Source organism: Cynocephalus volans, chromosome 4 (assembly GCF_027409185.1).
Source record: "Cynocephalus volans isolate mCynVol1 chromosome 4, mCynVol1.pri, whole genome shotgun sequence".
Classification (NCBI taxonomy): domain Eukaryota; kingdom Metazoa; phylum Chordata; class Mammalia; order Dermoptera; family Cynocephalidae; genus Cynocephalus; species Cynocephalus volans.
This window is the reverse complement of record NC_084463.1, coordinates 21354265-21372411: the sequence shown is the minus strand read 5'-3', so window position 1 is coordinate 21372411 and position 18147 is coordinate 21354265. Positions and strand designations below refer to the sequence as shown.

Here is an 18147-nt window from a genome sequence, read left to right as displayed (position 1 = left end):
CACTGAACAGAGATGGGAAGAGACGTGCAGTCAGCTCTTGCCAGCCTCCAAATGCAAACCCCACACAGGGAGCCAAGTTGCAGGTGCACAGTCTCTGTTTTCAAATAGGTGAGCCCATCTTATATGTTGATTCTTTGGAATGGTATGACTGATACCTGTAGCCATGATCCTACATTCTTGGTCCTCACTGTCCTGTCTGGTCTACCCCTGGGTTCTAAATCTGAAATGTTCTCTCTTAATGAATTAACACTTAGAACAGTGCCTGGCATGGAGTAAGTGCTTTATAAGTGTCTGAAATTGTAATCTTCCACCCAAACTCCAAGGCAGTGAATTTCCCCCTTCCTAGATTCTATTCAGTACTATCTCTTTCCATTTGCTTGGGCAAAGCCCCACCTTCACTTCCAATTGTTCCACCTTTTCCAAGTTGCTTCCAATCTTTCCTAGTTTATCAGTGAATAAACTGCTTCTTGGCAGCTCCAGAAACCCTGCCTCAAACCATTTTTCTGGCTCCTCTGTAGTTGCTCAGCACTCAGAATCTTGACCTTTCCATACTGCATGTCTAGTTCGTCATGTCATCCCATCAGCCACAGCTCAGAGCTTCTACCCGTGTGTCACCTACCCCCAGACAGCTCACACTAGACAGCTCTAGTTCAGTGAAAGCAATATGCATTTCTTTTTTTTTTTAACTGGTAAGGGGATTGCAGTCTCCACCACGCTCAGCCAGTGAGCACACCAGACATCCCTATATGGGATCCGAACCCATGGCCTCGGTGCTCCCAGTGCCGCACTCTCCCGAGTGAGCCATGGGGCTAGCCCTGCAATATGCATTTCTAAAGCCCTATTTATATTACCCATGTTCCTGCCTCATTCAGACTGGGTTCCTCTAGAATCCACACTTATTTGGGGAAGGAAGAGAACAGGGCAGTGGCCAGTGTTCAAATCACTCCCCGAAGTTCCAGCCTTGATCCTGACAGTCCTGTAGCTGGAGGTGTCAATGTGGCAGAGTGGCAGTGCTGGGCAGTGGGAAATAGAACAGGGCTCTAGAAACAGACTTGGTCATCACGAGCTTTGTCACCATGGGCAAGTCAATCTCCACGAGCCTCTGTTTTCTCAGCTGTCACAAAGAAAACAATAATAACCAGAATAAAATTAGATAATAAATGATAATACCTGGCACAGATCAGTGTTTGTTAGATGGACTGGGGTGTTTTAAACAGAGGGGCCAGCATGTGTTGCCTTGGTCCATTCAGGATGTGGCAGTCTGTTGTATTCAGGGAGGTGGGATTCGGGGTTAGGAGCATAGCCTTTGGACTTAGGTTGCCTCGTTCACACTCTGGCTTCACTAATGGGCACTATACCTTTCTGTGCCTTGGTTTCCTCATCTGTAAAATAGGGCTAAAAATAGTACTGTCTCTTCATCAGGATTGTCATGAGGATTAAGTGAGATAAAACAGGTAAAGTGCTTGGTAAAGAATTTGGAAGATGGTGAGCACTCTGTAGGCATCAGCTGCTCTTAGAAGATGTTCAGGAAATTTTAGGCAAGCAGGGTTGGTGAACTAGGAGGTAAACACGGAGGGGATAGAGCAAGAGGCAGGACTGGAAAGGGCTTCCAGTCATGTGGTCTTCACACTTCAATTCAACTAAATATTTATTGAGCTCTATTATGTGTAAAGCATTGTGTTAAGTTCTGAAAGGGGTTCCACATGAAGAAGAAAGAGTCCAGGAAGTGGGAAAAAGATAGACATAGAGAGTAGCTGTAATATAAACTTGGCACATAGTACCAGCTCAGAAAAGTATTTGAGGAATTGACTACGAGGCTTCTGGCCCACCCTGCAGTGTGGGAGAGTTGCAGTGCTTTTCCCAAAGGAGGTGAATCCAGGAAGAATGACAGCCTTTCCTGGGGCTGGGCTGGTAGGCAGGGTGGGATGAAACCCCTGAGGTCTGGGGCTGGACAGAGAGGCTGGCTCCTGTTGTGACTGTCCTCTTTAGCAACTGCCTGGTCAAGACCCTGGGAACTGGCACTTCCTAATGAAGTGTCTTTGAGGGAACTCTTCCACGCTGTGACCAAAGAGTGTTCTGGCTCCAGCAAAGTGACCCTGGGGCTTAACCCTCTGCTTCCCTGGCATTGTACTTGATCATTCCTGGAATGTGCCCGGTGAGGTGGCCTGAGAATTGGGTGGGAGCAACGCAGCCATTCCAAGCAGAGGAGTCGGGACCAGAGGTGCTATGGACCAAATGTTCCAGGCTGTGTTCTTGGCTGGACTTATGAGCTGGGGGCTGTAGCAGATTCCCTGCTTTTTGAAGCAGTTGGATTCACTGGCATCAGAGATAACATCTCGGCTGTTGATTATAGTCAGGGGGGTGATCCTGCTGGAGCCATAATCTGAAAAGTGAAACCATCCTCAGGTTTCCCCCATTCCCTGCCCTTCCTGCTGATGTGCTGCTGGTGGGCCCAGAGGCTGTGGCTGCCCTGCTCAGGGAGCAGGTGTACTCAGGGGCAGTGGGTCCTGCAGCTTCCATAACCACTGGCCTGGTCTACGTAGTAGAGCTGAGTAGACCAAGGGACTCCGCCAAGACGACGTTCACTGATAAGGGATCCAGGAGGCCAGAAGCCCAATGACTTTTATTAAGCCCAAGGTTCTATTAGGATTACATGTGATAACCAATGCTAACAGCTGACAGTGCTTGGCACATAGAAGACTCTTAATGAATGGTAGCTACATTTCTGGAGCAGTTACTTGATAAGTGCCACACTGGTTATGTCCCTCCTGTAAGGGGGGAAAACAACCAGCAACTGGGCCTCCCACTAGTGTGGATGGGGTGGGGTGGGAGGAAGACAGCAAGCTGGGACTTTGGCAGCTCACGGGGCTGACATCTTCTCACCAGGGCTGGGCTCAACCAGCTCGCCCCACAGAGCCACTCTCTGCTTTTCCCAAGAACTGGTCCATTTCACGGTCAAGAGGAAAGAATGTAAGACAGACTTCCATCTGAGCTCTGACTCTACCATTGGGCAAATCATTTAAGCTCTTTAGATGAGCTTTCCTACCCCACAGGGTAGGCATCAAACGAGAAAATGAAAGATCTATAAAAATGTTAAAGCCCTCTCCAAACACACAGAAGTATCATTACAAGAGGAGGTTCTTTTGGAAACTCACCAGCTAAGGCAGAGATTCTCTTGAGCTGCAACGATCTTGATGCTCAAAGGGTCAACATGGCAGCTCAGTTCTTCGATCCCAAGACCCATGTGACTCAAAGACTGTAAGAAAAGAGGGAGGAGGATGAAGTGATTCCAATGACGGTTCAAAAGCAGTGAATGGGAAAGAGAGAAGAGCACAAGATGTGTAATTCAGATATCCAGATTTAAGTCTCAACTCAGGTGCTGTCCAGTTAGCCCAGTTGGTTACAGCATGGTGTTATAACACCAATGTCAAGGGTTCGGATCCCTGAACCGGCCTGCTACCAAAAAATAAATAAATAAATCTCAACTCAACCATTTATTAGGTAAATGAAATCACTTATCCACACAGCACATCAGTTTGCTAATCAGTGGAATGGAAATGATAGGGTGTTGGGGTGTTTAAATGCAACAGGCACACGTAAGAGCACTTTGTAACTTACAACATGTCACTCTGTGTGCATGGGTGTGTGTTTAGTCTCTGCCAGTGACCAAGGCAACCATCCCTTCTCCTGAAGTACTCTCTCTGTGGGGACTATCTGAGTGTCTGGTGACCTGGGTAGAAGCTCTGACTGCCTCTCACTAGCTGCCTAATTTCAGGAAAAGCACTTCTCATTTCTGTGCCTGAGTTACCTCCCCTTATTACGAGGTTGGGGGGACATGAGATCCCTGCCAAGTCTCATGTTGTAGGTTCTTTGTGTTTTTACCCTTGCAGACCAGCCTTAATGTTCACTTTGTTGAGAGATTTCAGACTAATTTTTTTTTTTTAATGTGCCAGGAAGGGTGGGTGTGTGTGCACGCATGCACGTGTGTATGAAGGGAGGGGTGCAGAGCAGACTGTGACCTGCCCTGGGCCCCACCCTTGCAGGAATGGGCCTCTCCACCCACCTGGGGGAGGAGAGCTGGGTTGGAGCCCAGGAACCCTAACAGATGCAGTTCCAATTTAGCAACAAGAAGAAGTCCTCTCCAAGGCAACCCAGGCGAACACACCGCCCACTGGGCAGGACTAAAAATACACCCGCATGGTTTTAACGTCACACCTGAAGTAAAAATACATCCAACCAGGGGCTGTTGTCTTGTTCTCCTGACTCTAACCCCCGCCCCCAACACACACACACTCTGTTCTCCATCTGGTGCGGGTGCCTTGAAGGGGAGGAAACGTGGAGGACTGGGCAAGCACCTTTCATCACGCTCTCTCCCCTCCCTCTAAGACCTCGCCACCCCTCCCCACACACACCCCAGCAGAGCCCCAGAGAGGGCAGGTCTTTTCGTAGCAACTGTAGCTAGAGGCTGCCAGATGGTAAACTCTGATCTCAGTCCCCCCGCATGCTTGGATTCTGAGCCTGAAAGAACTTTAGAACTGTGTCTCAGAACCTTCATTCCCATAGCCATTGCTTACTTCATTCATTCATTTGTTCACATTCATTGATTCATCAAATATTTATTGATCTTCTGCTGTGTACCATGCACTGTGTCTGATCATTGGGAATTCAGAAAGAGAGAAGATGAGGTCAGGGCCTGGAAGAGCTCACCACGTAGTGAGGAAGACGGATCTGTGCGTAAACAACAGTGGTTAGTAGAATTTAATAAGTGTCAGAAGGGAAATAAAAATAAATTCTTACTGGCAGTGATTTTTTTGGTGAGAAGAAAATGAAGTTCTGAGTTCTGATAAATTGTAAGATGTCTCTTCCCCTCCTCTTTCTGGGCCTCTATTTGAATTGGCACATGGGCTTGTTTTCCCAGCCAAATGAGTCAGTGGAGATGGGAATATAAATTTATTGGAGTAGATGGTGGCAATGTTGCTCTGAATAAAAAAGGTGCCCACACACCACTCCAGGGAAATGGAACAAGCGTTAATTGATAGCTTACTAAGTGTCAGACACTCTCCACGTTTCTTCATTTAATCTTTACAAGAACCTGCATGGGAGGTGTTATCCCTGTTGTACAAAAGAGGAAACTGAGGCTCAGAGAAATTCGGTGACTTGCCCAAAGTCATACAGCTGCCTGGCTCGAAACTCTGTGCTTGCTTCAGACCAGCCAGCTTCCCACCCTAAATTGTGAGGGAAGTTCAGGGAGAGGCCCCAGCATTTGCTGCGATGCTCAGCGGAGGCAGTGGTTTCTCTTACTGGAGAGACCCATCAGGGGAACCTTCGTAGAAGAGGTGGCCTTCTGAGCTGCATTCAGAAGATCAATAGAAGGGACATGTAGAGACACAGGGACAGGTAGATCAGGTGGAAGTAGCTGCTGGAGCAAAGGCTTGGGGACCAGGCAGCACAGGGCAAAGGCAAACACAGGAAGTTCCATCTGCCTGAGCTAGTGCAGGGCAGCTGTGATGACACAGGGACCAGGTACACCCACTGTCCCTCCAACCTCCACATTTCTCTACAGCGTTCGTCTAGGAGAAATACTGAAAAAATGCTGAGGCCACATGGTGAAGGGCCTGGAGTGCTGGCTTCATTTCATCAGCATCTAGGAGAAATCTCACTGCAGTTCTCACAACGGGCACTTGTTGTGGGCCTTCTGGAGGTGAAAGATGCCCAGGAAAGGGTTGGGGGCTGTAATGGAAAGTGGTTTCTGGGTACTGTCTCTGATTCTGGGATCCCAGCAGGCTCTGGTCCAGGGCACTAGAAATAAAGGGTCAAAATGCCAGCCTCTGGGCAGTTTCCAGGAAGGTGGGCCCTTGGCGACTTGGCAGCCACTGTGTGTCACGAGAGAGCAGGTCTGGCAGCTCGAGTACCTGCCAATCCCTGCGTGCCCTACGTCACCCCACCTCACCAACCAACAGACAAATGTCCTCTGGAGCAGTCTGACCTTGACTGGGCCTCCAGTCCCACTGGTTGTCACTGAAGACCTCCACCCAGAAATCTCGCTCTCCTATCACGCATCCCAGCCTCTGGGTCATCCATCCTCATCCCAGCTAGGAAGGGCCCAAGGCTCTGTCTCTCCTGTCCCCATTGGAAGAAGCAGCAGGGGCTCTGGGAGGGGCTGGGTGCTGACACTGGGCCCTTCTCTGCCCACCCCCAGCAGGAGAGTCTGGGCTGTGAGGGTAGGTGCCAGGGGAGCCCAGGGGCTCCAAGGTCAGCCACAGGGAGAGAAGGTGGACAGCCCAGGCAGCCAGTCACACACTTGGCTGGACCCCTAATTGAGGTCTACAGTCATGGCCAAGGTCATGAGGGAAGTGATGGTTGAAAGCTCAGGAGAGACGGACTGGTCTGACTGTGAATCACAAGGTTTATCACCCAGAAAGAGAACTCAACACTAATGTCTCCCCTGCCTGGGACCGTCTTCGAGCCCCCTCCCCACTGGTGCCCTGTGGCGCTCTGCTTCTGTATGCATATTTACACTGCCTCTGTTTCCCTTGTTTTTTGCATCTTAGCATCCTTGAAGCTCTGAATTTTTGCATTCTTTCTAACTTTTTTTTCTGCCTCTGCTTCTCTGTTTTTTACTTCTCCCCTTAACCAGGAAGAAATGTTTTAAATGTTTTTTTTTTAACCCAGGTTGTCCAAAGAGGAAGGAAGGGAAGTGAAAAAGGACCCAACTGTCCTCTCTTGAGTCCTTTTAATGAAAGGAAATGGGTTGCAGCCACGTAGGGGAACTGTAAGTTAGATATGAATGTAAGAATTACCAAGGAAGTCGTGGTCCCATTCCAGAAGGTCTTTGAAAATGTTAGGGAAATCCATCAGCCCAATTTGTGTTAGGAATATCTGCCTTGAGGTGAGGAAGAATAAAATGGGCTTTGGTGAATCTTGCCTGCCAGAGGATACTCTCAGAAGCCTCACCGGGAAGGGGGGGGGAGGGTGTCAGGATCTCTTTGGTCTTGATCGAAAGAGCTCAGTCTTTCTGTTGCTAAGAGAAAGGGTGGTGGGTGGTAACCTCTGCAAAGGGCTTCAGCCAGCAGCCTGCCCTGTCTCTAATCTACTGTTTCAGGGGCAGTCCCACACACCCTGGCTTCAAACTGGGCATTCCAGGCCAGCAAATTTGGGTGATATAAAAAAACACGAAGGCAGAAATGTCAGAAGTAATTAAACCAAACGATGGCTTAAACCCCTGTAGAAATCAACACATCCGGTGTAATCACCTTCTTAAGCTAGCACAAGACTGCAATTCTATGGAGAGGGCTGCTTTATTTCTTTGGATCGTTAACAGGAACTGCATATCTTGAGCTTGATTTTAGTTCAGATGCTCCTGGGGAGAGGTGATGAGGGTGGGGGTGGGGTGGGGGGCTCCGCAAAGAAAAAAGAAATAATAAAATGTTATTTGAGATCATCTCTTCTTCCCTCTCCTGCCTGTGTCCGCACTCATGGAGAAGGCTCCCGCCCCCCCCCCAGCACCCAGGCGGAGGCACAGTGCTGAATGTGCTAAATTAGGCCATTAGAGAAATTCATTTCTCTTTATTAGTCTGTGTCAAATCCTTTTTATTAGTGGCTGGAAACGACCTCTCTTCTGCAGTAAAATGTCATGCCAGTTCACTCTTTTTATTTGTTCTGCACTGACGAGGCTCAAACTCTCACTGAATTAGTGCAGTGAGATTTATTTCCTCCAAATTTTGAACGGCTTAAGAGAGATTGGGGTGGAGGGGGCAGTCACGCAGAAGGCGCAGGAGGCGACATCGGGGGGTGGGGGGGAGAAGAGCTGAGAAGGGTCTGGGAAGGAGAAGGTGAGCTCTTAGAGAGGTCAAATGTCCTCAGCTCTTTGGAAATAAAATCTAATGACCATCTCTCATAGCTTGTTCGTTGTCTTCTGGGCAGTGCGGACTGAGTTTCACATTCCTGCTTCTAGCCCCCGAAGAATATTGATTCACAATGGGAGAGATCAGGACAGTGGGAAGAGGAACTCCTTAAAAACCATTTTCTAGTTGGACAAACGGGGGCTCAGGGAAGGCCAAGAGATCCCACATCTAACTGGAAATCCTTCTCTTCACCCCATCCCGTCTCAGACAGGGCCATTCATGTCTCAGGTGGCTTAGATGCCAGCTCTTATGAACTCTGCTATATTCAAGGGGGGATCCCCAAGCCTGCAGCTGAGGCTGCTGGAAAGAACTCCTTGAGCGTAGCTGCCAGCTTCATCTCCTGCTTTATGGGGCGATGTTGGAGGGTAGCTTAGAAAATATAGGTCAGCCCTTAGGCTGGCACAGGCTGGGTGACTGGGAAAGGGCAGACGACTCTCCCATAGGTGGGAACAGCCTAAGAGAAGCCCAGGGCCATGGCTGCAGCCACGGAACCTAACTGAGTCCCTGGGAAACTGAGCCCATCTCGCAGGAGGTTGCAGCATCTCAGCAGTCCCCATGCTCAAGGTAGCAGGTAGCAGTCTGGGTTTATGAGTGATCCAGGTGCAAAGAGTGTGGGAGCTGCAGGCAGCCATACTGGCCCTGGCTATGGTTCACATGAAAGCTGTGGGTTAAGCTCAGGCACCGTCTGAGTTCAGTAAGACAGACAGAGCTCCTGGGATCACCTGGGAGGAACCAGATGCAGGAGCCTGGGGAGGGTGGGTTAAGAAGGAGGATTTGGGAGCCAGCAGTGCTGCCCGCTGCGTTCCCATCCCTGCTGCCCACTCCTCAGGTGGGAGGTGCTGCAGTGAGAAGGCCAGGCCAGCGTCCGTGAGGTCCACCCTGTGCTCCATGGACTCTTAGTTACCTTGGAGGAAGGACAGGCAGCCTGTTTCCTTCTTCTGAGGTAGCAGAAGCTATAGAAAACACCCTGAGATATTCCACACTCACACATGCACATGCACGCGCACATGCACACACTCATCCATTGTGGGGATATCTGACACCTGGAAGTGAAAGAGGGTTATAAAAGAGATCCCTGCTATGGCTCTGCCGAGAAGGCGTACATTGTTCCCCAGTGTACATAACAATACCTCCACTGCCCACCCCACCACCACTGCAAGCCCCACTCTGTCTGAGGCCTGTGAGGCACCTCAAGATCTGACTCCTGCTGCCTTTTCACCCTCCCCTCCCTCCACTCCCCTCCTGCCTACCTTGCTCCAGCCGCACTCTGCTAGATTTTGTTCCAGAAACATGCCAAGTTCATTCCTATCTCAAGTGCTTTGCTTTCTCTCCTGCCTGGAACACCTCTCTTTCAGTGTGACTGTTCCTCATCATTCCAGGCTTAACTTACATGTCACCTCCTCAGAGAGGCCCTCCTCCCTGCAGGTACAAGGACAGAAGCAGAGGAGAGCACCCTCCTCTCCCCACCCCAACCCCAGTGCTAGTAGCCGGGGGACCCAGTCATGGTAGATCACTCTTCCTCACCCCACACGCCACTCACCGTGTACAAAGAACACACAATCCCTGCATACATATTGCATACAGAGAACACGGAGCACATGCATACACGGTACTCGCAGCACACAAAATCTGCACCCAGTTGCATACACACAACCAATATGTGCACATGTAGTGCATAAACAAAACCCCATGTGTGCACACACAATGAAAACACAGGACAGCACACAGCACTCACGCCCTTGCTCTCTACAGCCTGCATTCACCCCGTGCACACACACGCACATGCACATGCACACACACACACCGTCCCCTCCCTGCAACCAGTGAGAAGAGTGTGCAGTGACCGCGGCTGCTGCAGGGCTGGAGCGGGGGCTGCACCCCCACCACCTGGCACGATGCTGCGGATTATTAGTTCCTGGTAATTTAGTGCCCTTGTACAGAGTCGATTTGTGCCTTTCATTCCTAATTGATCTAGTGGCTGTTTAAATGGCAGCAGGCATCTGTTGAGAGTAGGAAGGTTCATAAGGCGCAATAATTCATAACACCGTCTGGAATTTGCCTTTCATGTCCCTCAGCTAAACCACTGTAGGGCTCTGCTTAAATTACAGCCACTGAGGCTTTCTTTGGTATTCCACTCAGGGCCAAGAGAATCTTGCATTAAACTAGGATCAGGTTAGATTAGACTATAATATGCTGCAGTATTAGTGGCTGCAAATGAAGACTTATACTGGAGTTTAACCCCTTCACCTGGTTTTTTCTTTGTCTTCAGCTATATGGCTAAGCTAACCCCTTGTTTTCCCTACCAGCTTTCTACTGGGGCTCAACAGATCTTCTGGCAATTTGGGGCTGTAGATGGGCCACCCTTAAATATTAACCCTGCAGGCTGCACACCCAGCCTGCAGCTGTGGGGTCCAGCAGCTGATGCATCAGCTCACAAACAAGGGTCTGGGAGACTGTGTCCAGGGTAAGGCTCTGCTCCTCAGCAGCTCGTCCAAAACAAGAATTTATCTCCCGTCATCCCCCACTGCCCTGAGCCTGAGTAGAAAGACTTGAAAATGTGGGTATGAGTGTGGATGGTGTGAGCCTTTCCATGACTTCCTATCGTTTCACGCAGAATTATTAGAATTTCAGAATGGGACAGGCTCACAGGGGTTCCCCCACCTGCTTACAAATGCTGTGTAGGCTAGATGTTCAGTCCTTCTCTCAGCGTATTCAACCATAGTGTGCTGGAAAGGGAAAGCATGGTCTATTTTCCTTTTCAGGACTTACTGTGTTCACATGTGGCTATTTAAATTTAAATTAATTAAAATAAAATAAAATTTTAAATTCAGCGACCTGGTTACAGTAGCCACATTTCAAGTGTTCATTGGCCTTATGTGGTTAGTGGCTACCCTACTAGACGGCAGAGATTGCAGAACATTTTATCCATCACTGCAGAAAGTTCTCCTGAACAGTGCTGGCTAGAGCATCCCCTTTGGCATGGGCCTGGGGGCCAGGTCCAACACACATTTCTCCTCCTCTCCCAGCATGCAGGGCTTAACCACAAAGAAAGGAGCTAGATTTCGTGGTCCCAGAAGTCTGAGGAGGCAGACCAGAGAGGGATGTGCAGATGCTTTTTTGGAACCACAGTAGGAGGGAACGGGGCTCCCCAGTGTCAACAACCAACATGCGCTTACATATGCAAGTAAGCATACGCACATATAACATACATTCAACAAACGCTTAGTGAGATCCACATACCTCTGCTAGACTCTGGACACACAGTGATGAATAAGGTGGGCTTGGTTCCTACCCCCACATAGCTCACAGTCTAGTGAAGAAGGCAGATTATAAACAACTCAGGGGCTATCAGCATAGGTTTGGGGAAGGGGGGCCCATCAGGGAAGCTTTCAGGATTTGGTGATATCCAAGCTAAAATCCATTAAGTGCCTGCCATGAGCATTCATAGCAAGGTCCTAGGAATACCATGATCATTAAGACAGATACAGTCTTAGAGGAAAACAGTGAAAAAAATTCTGATGCAAATAATCATGTAATTACAGTTGTGCTGAGGGTGTGATGATGGAAATGTTATGCATGTAATTGGGGTGTCTGACCTAAACTGAGTCTGCCAACAGCCACAGGACAGGTGGAGGCATCTGCCGACCATGTGCGGACGAGTATGTGGTCTCATACACATCCCTCTGCAGACACTAGGAAACGCACGGGTGTTTGTACACATCTTACAGCCTCACTGTCTCCAGACAGCAGAGAACGGGTCTGTGACCTACCACTAACGTTCCCATCCAGAACTTCTCTGGACACTTCCCACATTTCCTTCTTGGGTTGACTCTGAGCCAGAAATGGAACCTACTTCTTCAAAGGGTTATAACTCATCTTCCCTCTCCAAAGAGCTATGTAGCTTATCTGACCAAAAAGAAAAGGTTGGCCCTCAGGAGGTAGGAACTGGAGCTCTCTGAGGCCCCGGGAATGGGTAAACTGTATCCTCCATGCCAAGGCACAAGATGCTATCATCTAGATTGACTGTGGGGATTTGGGAAAATCTCATGGAGTGGGACATTGGGAGAAGAAGTGACAGGAATATGGGCAAGGGAGCCTGCTGGCTTCTGAGCCCAGCCAGCAGCATGGTCTCTGTGTGTACGCTTGTGTGAGCTCTTGATGTCCCTGCAGGCACCCTCTTTTCCCGCTCCTGACGCTGCTGTTTGAGAAATGTGAACAGGCCACCCAGGGCTCTGAGTGCATCACCTCCGCCAGCTTTGACGTGGACATCGAGAACTTTGTCCACCAGCAGGAGCAGGAGCACAAACCCTTCTTCAGCGATGACCCAGAACTGGACAATCTGGTAAAGACCCTCCACCCCTACCCTAGCTAGAGTCTTCCTATCCTCTGATCCCCTCCAAATGTGCTAGAAATGACCCTTTCATTAATTCATTCAACAAAAGTTTTGAGTGCCCACCATGGGGCAGGTACTAGATGCTCCATTCCAGCAGCTCGGAACCATTTCTGTTCCATGCACAGGCTTTATTACTGAAGTCCTCCCCATCTCTGCCCATGGTGACACCAGTATCTGACCACCCACCTTCTTGCAGTGCAAACAAGAGGAAAAGAAGGTCATAGCAGCCAGAATGCCTGGGATAGCTGTTCTGAGGCCTGGAGTCCTGGCATGTTAGCAAATCTGTCTTGGGCTGCCCAGAGAGCAGCTGATGGTTGAATGAGGGTAACAGTCATGATCAAGCACGTCAATAGAGAAAGACCTGGACACACAGTCAAGTTGACAAGACCAGCAGAGGTCTTGCCCATTTAGAGGTACACAGTTAACCAGGCTTCCAAGCCCCGGTTATCATCCAGATCATCACTGCAGTTTTATAAAATACACATTCCTGGGCTACACCATCTGGAAATTATGGTTCAGTAAATTCGATAGGGACCCATGAAGCTAAATTTTTAAAAGTTTCCTGGGAAATTGTAGTCATCAATTAGATTTGGTAACCACTGTGTTGAATGACATCTAAAATTCTCATCTAGCTCTGGGAATTCTGCTGAGAAAGAGCATTGGAGAAGCAGCTCTGTTTGTTCATTATTCTAAATAGTCATCCTGGAATTATTAACCACAATGTTTGATTTTTCTGTGGATAGATTACCCAGATTATGCATGGTGAATCTGGAAACTCTGCAAAACTCTCCCCCACAAACTGATCGATTGTAGTGCTGACCTCCTGCATCCAGAGTTTAGCCCATAACTGCTTCTAAAAGGGAAGCAGAGGTAGAAAAGCAAATGTGGTTCCACAAAGGCAGGAAGAAAAACTACCCATAAGTGCACACACAAACACACACACACACAGTGCATCTGCAGAACGGATGTAAATGGCTTTAGTATTATTCTGTGCTGTCAATTATCCACACCACTGCTTCTCTCAAGAGTTGAATATGGTACTTTATGGAGTCCAGAAGAGAGACCAGGAGAGCCACCAGCCTGGAAATTTGTGAAGTGTTATGATGGGGCCAGCATTTAGAGCAGAACAGGCCTCGGCCAGAGGATAAGCACTTGCCCGCTGTGTTAGTGGAGTGTTAGTGGAGGCATCTGAGCACCCAAATCCACCTCTGCTCATACCTTGCCCTTCCTCTTCCCTGGCTGGGATTGAGCAGCCCCACTTCCCAGGAGACCAGGTCACTGTCTCTGAGATCCCCTGGGAAAGCTTCCCTGGTCAAGTTCTCTAACTGGTCAAATATTAAGTGCAGGCTGGTCCGGCCCTGACCCGCTCTTTGGCTGATCAGAATCACAGACTACAGTCAGGAAGCAGATCCTTAGAACCCAGAACCACAGCAGCCATGGAGCCAAGAGAGGAAGCAGCCATTCTGCAGGAGCTGGAATGGACTTGGGGGGCCAGGGCCCACTCCCCTCACTTGGCACAAAAAGAAACTGAGGCCTAAGTTGGTAAGGAAATACCTAAAATTAGACTGAGTCCTGTGAAAAAATTTAAGCCTTCTTGAAAGGTAGGAGTCCTGGGGAAACAAACCTCACCTGCCTTTCCACCCACCACCTGCCTGGTGAGCTATGGAAGACCGAACAAAGACAGCCTCCCATTCTAGCACAGCCTGGAAAATACCAAAAAGTGGCCAGCTCCATGCTCTCCCCTTGCCAACACCACCCTCTGTCTCAGGGTTCTGTTCAGAGAATCAGATTTCTTGATTGAATCCAACAGAACGAGGTTGGGTGTCTGCTATGTGCCAGGCCTGACATGGATGTTGTAGATTCCCTAGTGGCCCCGGACCTCTGGCATTCCCTGGTTTTCTATCACAGGAGACTGGGCTGAGAGTGGTCCAGCTGGTGGAGCGATCCTTGTTCATTCCACCTACTCACGTGGACCTGATTTACCTAGATGAGTTAGCTACAGTCAATGACTGGCTGATTGACTGGTTGACTGATTACATAAATGGAGAGATTTGACAAAGCAGAGACAAAAAACTTGAGCCTAGCTTCACTGCTCACTCACTGTGTGACTTTGATGACTGAACTCCTTTGAAGCTCGGTTTCCTCCTCGGTAGTTCTAATACACCTATCTCATGTGATTGTAATAAATTAATGAGATGGCTCAGAGAAATGGCCTTTAAAAATGCCTGGCATCCAGAAAGTTAAACTCAAATGCAGTATTTGTACTGCAAGGTGTTCCATTTCCCAACCTCACCCCCTGGCCACCAGAGAGACTGTGTGGCCGGGACCCTAAAACTTTATTTGGAGAGTCAAGCAATGAATGCCCTTTGCCACCCCCACTCCTGGTCCTGTGTCGGGTGGGGAGAGATGAAGAGGACAACCACAGGAGCCATCATTAGAACAAGAATCATGTAGCTAGCCCAGCCGAGATGCACGTAATTAGAAATTAGAAAAAGGTCAGATCGCGTCATTATCAGCTCAATCAGCTGCCGAGTGCCACAGCCAGTTAATTTGGCATCTGTATTTTTTACAACCCTGCACACGTAGCCCAACGGACTGTAACTCTTTATCCGGACAGATATACTGCGCAGCTGAGCTGGGACATAAAATGAGAGACCCCAAGCAAATGAGCTGAGATAATTGAGAGATTTATTTTTTATATATATGTGTGTCAGGGCGGCTTTCCTTTGCCCTTGAATATTGACTTTCATAGATGGGACTGTTAGGAGGGCACTTGGGTCCCTAAAAACTTCGCCCCTCGGAAGGGCTCTTCCCCCCTCCACCCCCACCCCGCACCCCCTTCCCGGGGCCCTTGACCCCGCTCCGGCCCTGCCTTCTCTCCAGCCCCGCCAGGCCCACCACCATTTGGACGCGAATCCTCTCCGTGTCTCCCAAGCAAGTTGCCCTGTAGCTCCCTCCCGTGCTGCCCACGGTCTCCCCGAACTGCCCCAAGAGATCAGAGGCTCCCACGTTGTAGATTTCGGAGGGAATGTCCCTTCCGGGTTAGCCAGCTGCTCCCACAGCGCCCCTACTGGAGGAGAAACAGAATCACAACAACTTAGAGGGAAACAAACCCTAAAGAGAAGCAAGTCCAACCTTCCCCCCTCAGCGCCCCCCATTTCATAGGTGGGACGCTGAAGTCCAGAGAAGGGAAGTGACCTATGGAGGCCAAAGCCCGAGTCGGCTGACTCCTCCTGTGTGTCACTGCACCTCTCTTCCTGGTGTCAATAAAGCCCTCATTTACAATTAAGATAGTGCCACCAATCTCCCTTGCCCTGGCGCGCACACTCAGACCCTCTCTACCTCCCCATTTCCATGCGATGGGAGTGGTTTACCACCCTCATGGTGGCTAAGCTGGAATGCCCCTGGGTAGCTCGCCTGGTGAAATCTCCAATTCCCACAGCTCCCCAGTGCTCCCCAGGCCTATTTCTTAGCCAGCCAGCGTTTCCCCTCCTTGGGCCCAGCTGCCTCTGACTGGCAGTTGGTAAAGTTTGTAAAATTTGCAAGTTCCCCAAACCCCTTTGAAAGGTAAAAGCTTTTTGTTTTATAAAATTTGATTTACAGGCCCCCAGTGCAGGCCAAGGTTTTATATATTATGCAAGATTTCAAACCGAGGCTGTAAAACGTACGGTTTCAGTTTCATGCATGGAATTTTTTTATGTGTAAATTTTTTAACATTTATGGGGCACGTTTTAATGAGACTCTGGTGTGGCTCGAGGGACAGATTACGGCTGCCTGACCGCAAAGCCAGCTCCAAAATGGGGCCCCCCAGACCCCTGGGCCCACTCTGAAGAAGCAGGGCCAGAGGCTGGAGGCTGTGGATAAGGAGGCACAGGGAGGAGCCAGGTCACAGCTCTGGGCCCACAGGGACCTCAGGCCAGCCCTGCTCAGAGTTATTCACTTCAGCCTTCAACCCAGACTCTCTCTGCCAACATGAGAGCAGAAAATCCTGCAGACATCAGGAAAGGGAAAGGAAATAAGAATAATCAATGCTAGTAATAAGAAACATTTATTGAGCACTTACCAGGTGCTAGGTACCATTCTAAACACTTTACGTATATTATCTTATCTAATCCTCTTTCCACACCCACAGGCACATGTTATTATTATCCCCATTTTAAGATGAAGCCATTGAGACAAGAGGTGAAATCACCAGCACCAGATCTGCAGCTAGACGTGGCCAGAGCAAGAAGCAAATACAGGACTCAAGGGCTGGTGGCCACACTCCCAACCATCATACGGCCCTATAGCTGATCTCTTCTTAGACCTTTCTATGTCCCAGGTCTTCTTTTTAGTTCTTTTCTAGACACATCTCACTTAATCCTCAGTAAATTCTGAGGGAGCCACTATTATTATTCTATTTCACAGGTGAGGAAACTAAAGTTCAGAGATCATGTAGATTGTTCAAGGTCTCACAGTAGATGGAAGACCCAAAACTCTCAGCCTCCAAAACTCATTGTCCTTGAGTGCTCGACTTCGCTATTTAATTCTCACCATAGCCCTAAAATCAGTTGTTTTTATCCTCATTTTACAGAGGAAGAGATCCAGGACTAAGGGCCCTATAACCAATAAGTTACATAGCTGGCATTTGAACCTTGGGTCTAGCTCTCGAAGCCCACGCTCTTTCCTCTATACCACACTCTTCAAATTCTGAGGCCCTCAGAGGGGAAGCACCAGGCTCCTGACTCAAAAGTGATTTATCTTGCATGCATGATGGTTTCCATAAAATATTCGTGCTATCCCCCAGTCATCTGGCAGTTCTCCAGTCCCAGGTATCCACTTTTCTTGTCCTTTTTTTTTGTTGTAGTGACCCCACACTTCCCACTGGGCAGACCAGGCTGGTTCGGTCTGGAAAAGTTCCTTATTAGATTTTTACTTTGGCTGCCCCAGTAACCGGCCGGAAATATCAGGGCATGTTAAGAATGTCTTCCCTAAGTGAGGGAAAATAGTTCCAGCTTACCAAGTTGCAGAAGAGGAGAGAGTGAAAGGAATTTGCCCCCAAGGCGAGGATACCTCCCTAATTCCTACATGGAACTGAGTAAATTGCCTGATCTCTGAGCCTCGATTTCCTTATCTCTAGGAGAGTGATAATATTGCTCGTGTCCCTGTGGTGATGAGACTCAAATGAGATAATGGAGAGAAAGCATTTTGTAAATTGAAAAGTGCTATGTATACAAATGTTTTGAAAGGCAAGAAATTATTATTAGCAAGTGAAGAGGACCTAATACTGTAAAAGAGGCAACTAACTGTATGGAAAGGAACTTGATGGTGCAGAGAGGGCCACATTGGCATGAAGAACTGACATTCATTGAATAACTACTCTATGCCCAGAATATTTGCATACATGATCTTATTCAATTTTCATAACTCTATTAAAGTGTAGGTATTATTATCATCCCATTCAAAGATAAAGCTTAAACCATTTGTCCAAAATACCAGGCAGGAAATAATAGATTTGGGACATCATGCCATGTGACTTCATAAAAAATAAGAAGCCCCAGTTTTGTGTACTTTCCTGAAACTATGATATTTGGGTATAGTGGATGAGACTAAAGTGTGAGATTGTATCTTGTTTTACTTTTTTGAAGGGAACTTCTTAGAAGAAGAGGGTTGGATCTTTATTTTGAAAGAGAAGAGAGGGAGAGAAGTTGAAAGATGGAGCCAAATCTGGGGAAAGGAATTAAGGAGACATTCATCACATTTGGTGATGACATTAAATTAAATGGCATTGGTATTGCTCTTTAAGATGTGGAATAAGTTTTTACATGATGCTGATCATTTAGGAAAATAGTTTAATAAATCAGAATTTTA

General features: G+C 48.4%; 1 protein-coding gene across 6 annotated transcripts in view; it reads left to right on the top strand.

The window, feature by feature from the left end:
• The window catches only part of PKNOX2 (PBX/knotted 1 homeobox 2), a 266441-nt gene that overhangs the window by 209633 nt on the left and 38661 nt on the right, over positions 1-18147 (top strand). For all 6 annotated transcript variants that reach the window (XM_063093947.1, XM_063093944.1, XM_063093949.1 and 3 more), the window contains one exon: positions 12075-12246. In XM_063093947.1, coding sequence (XP_062950017.1) covers positions 12075-12246 — 172 coding nt within the window. The remainder of the gene's footprint in view (positions 1-12074; positions 12247-18147) is intronic.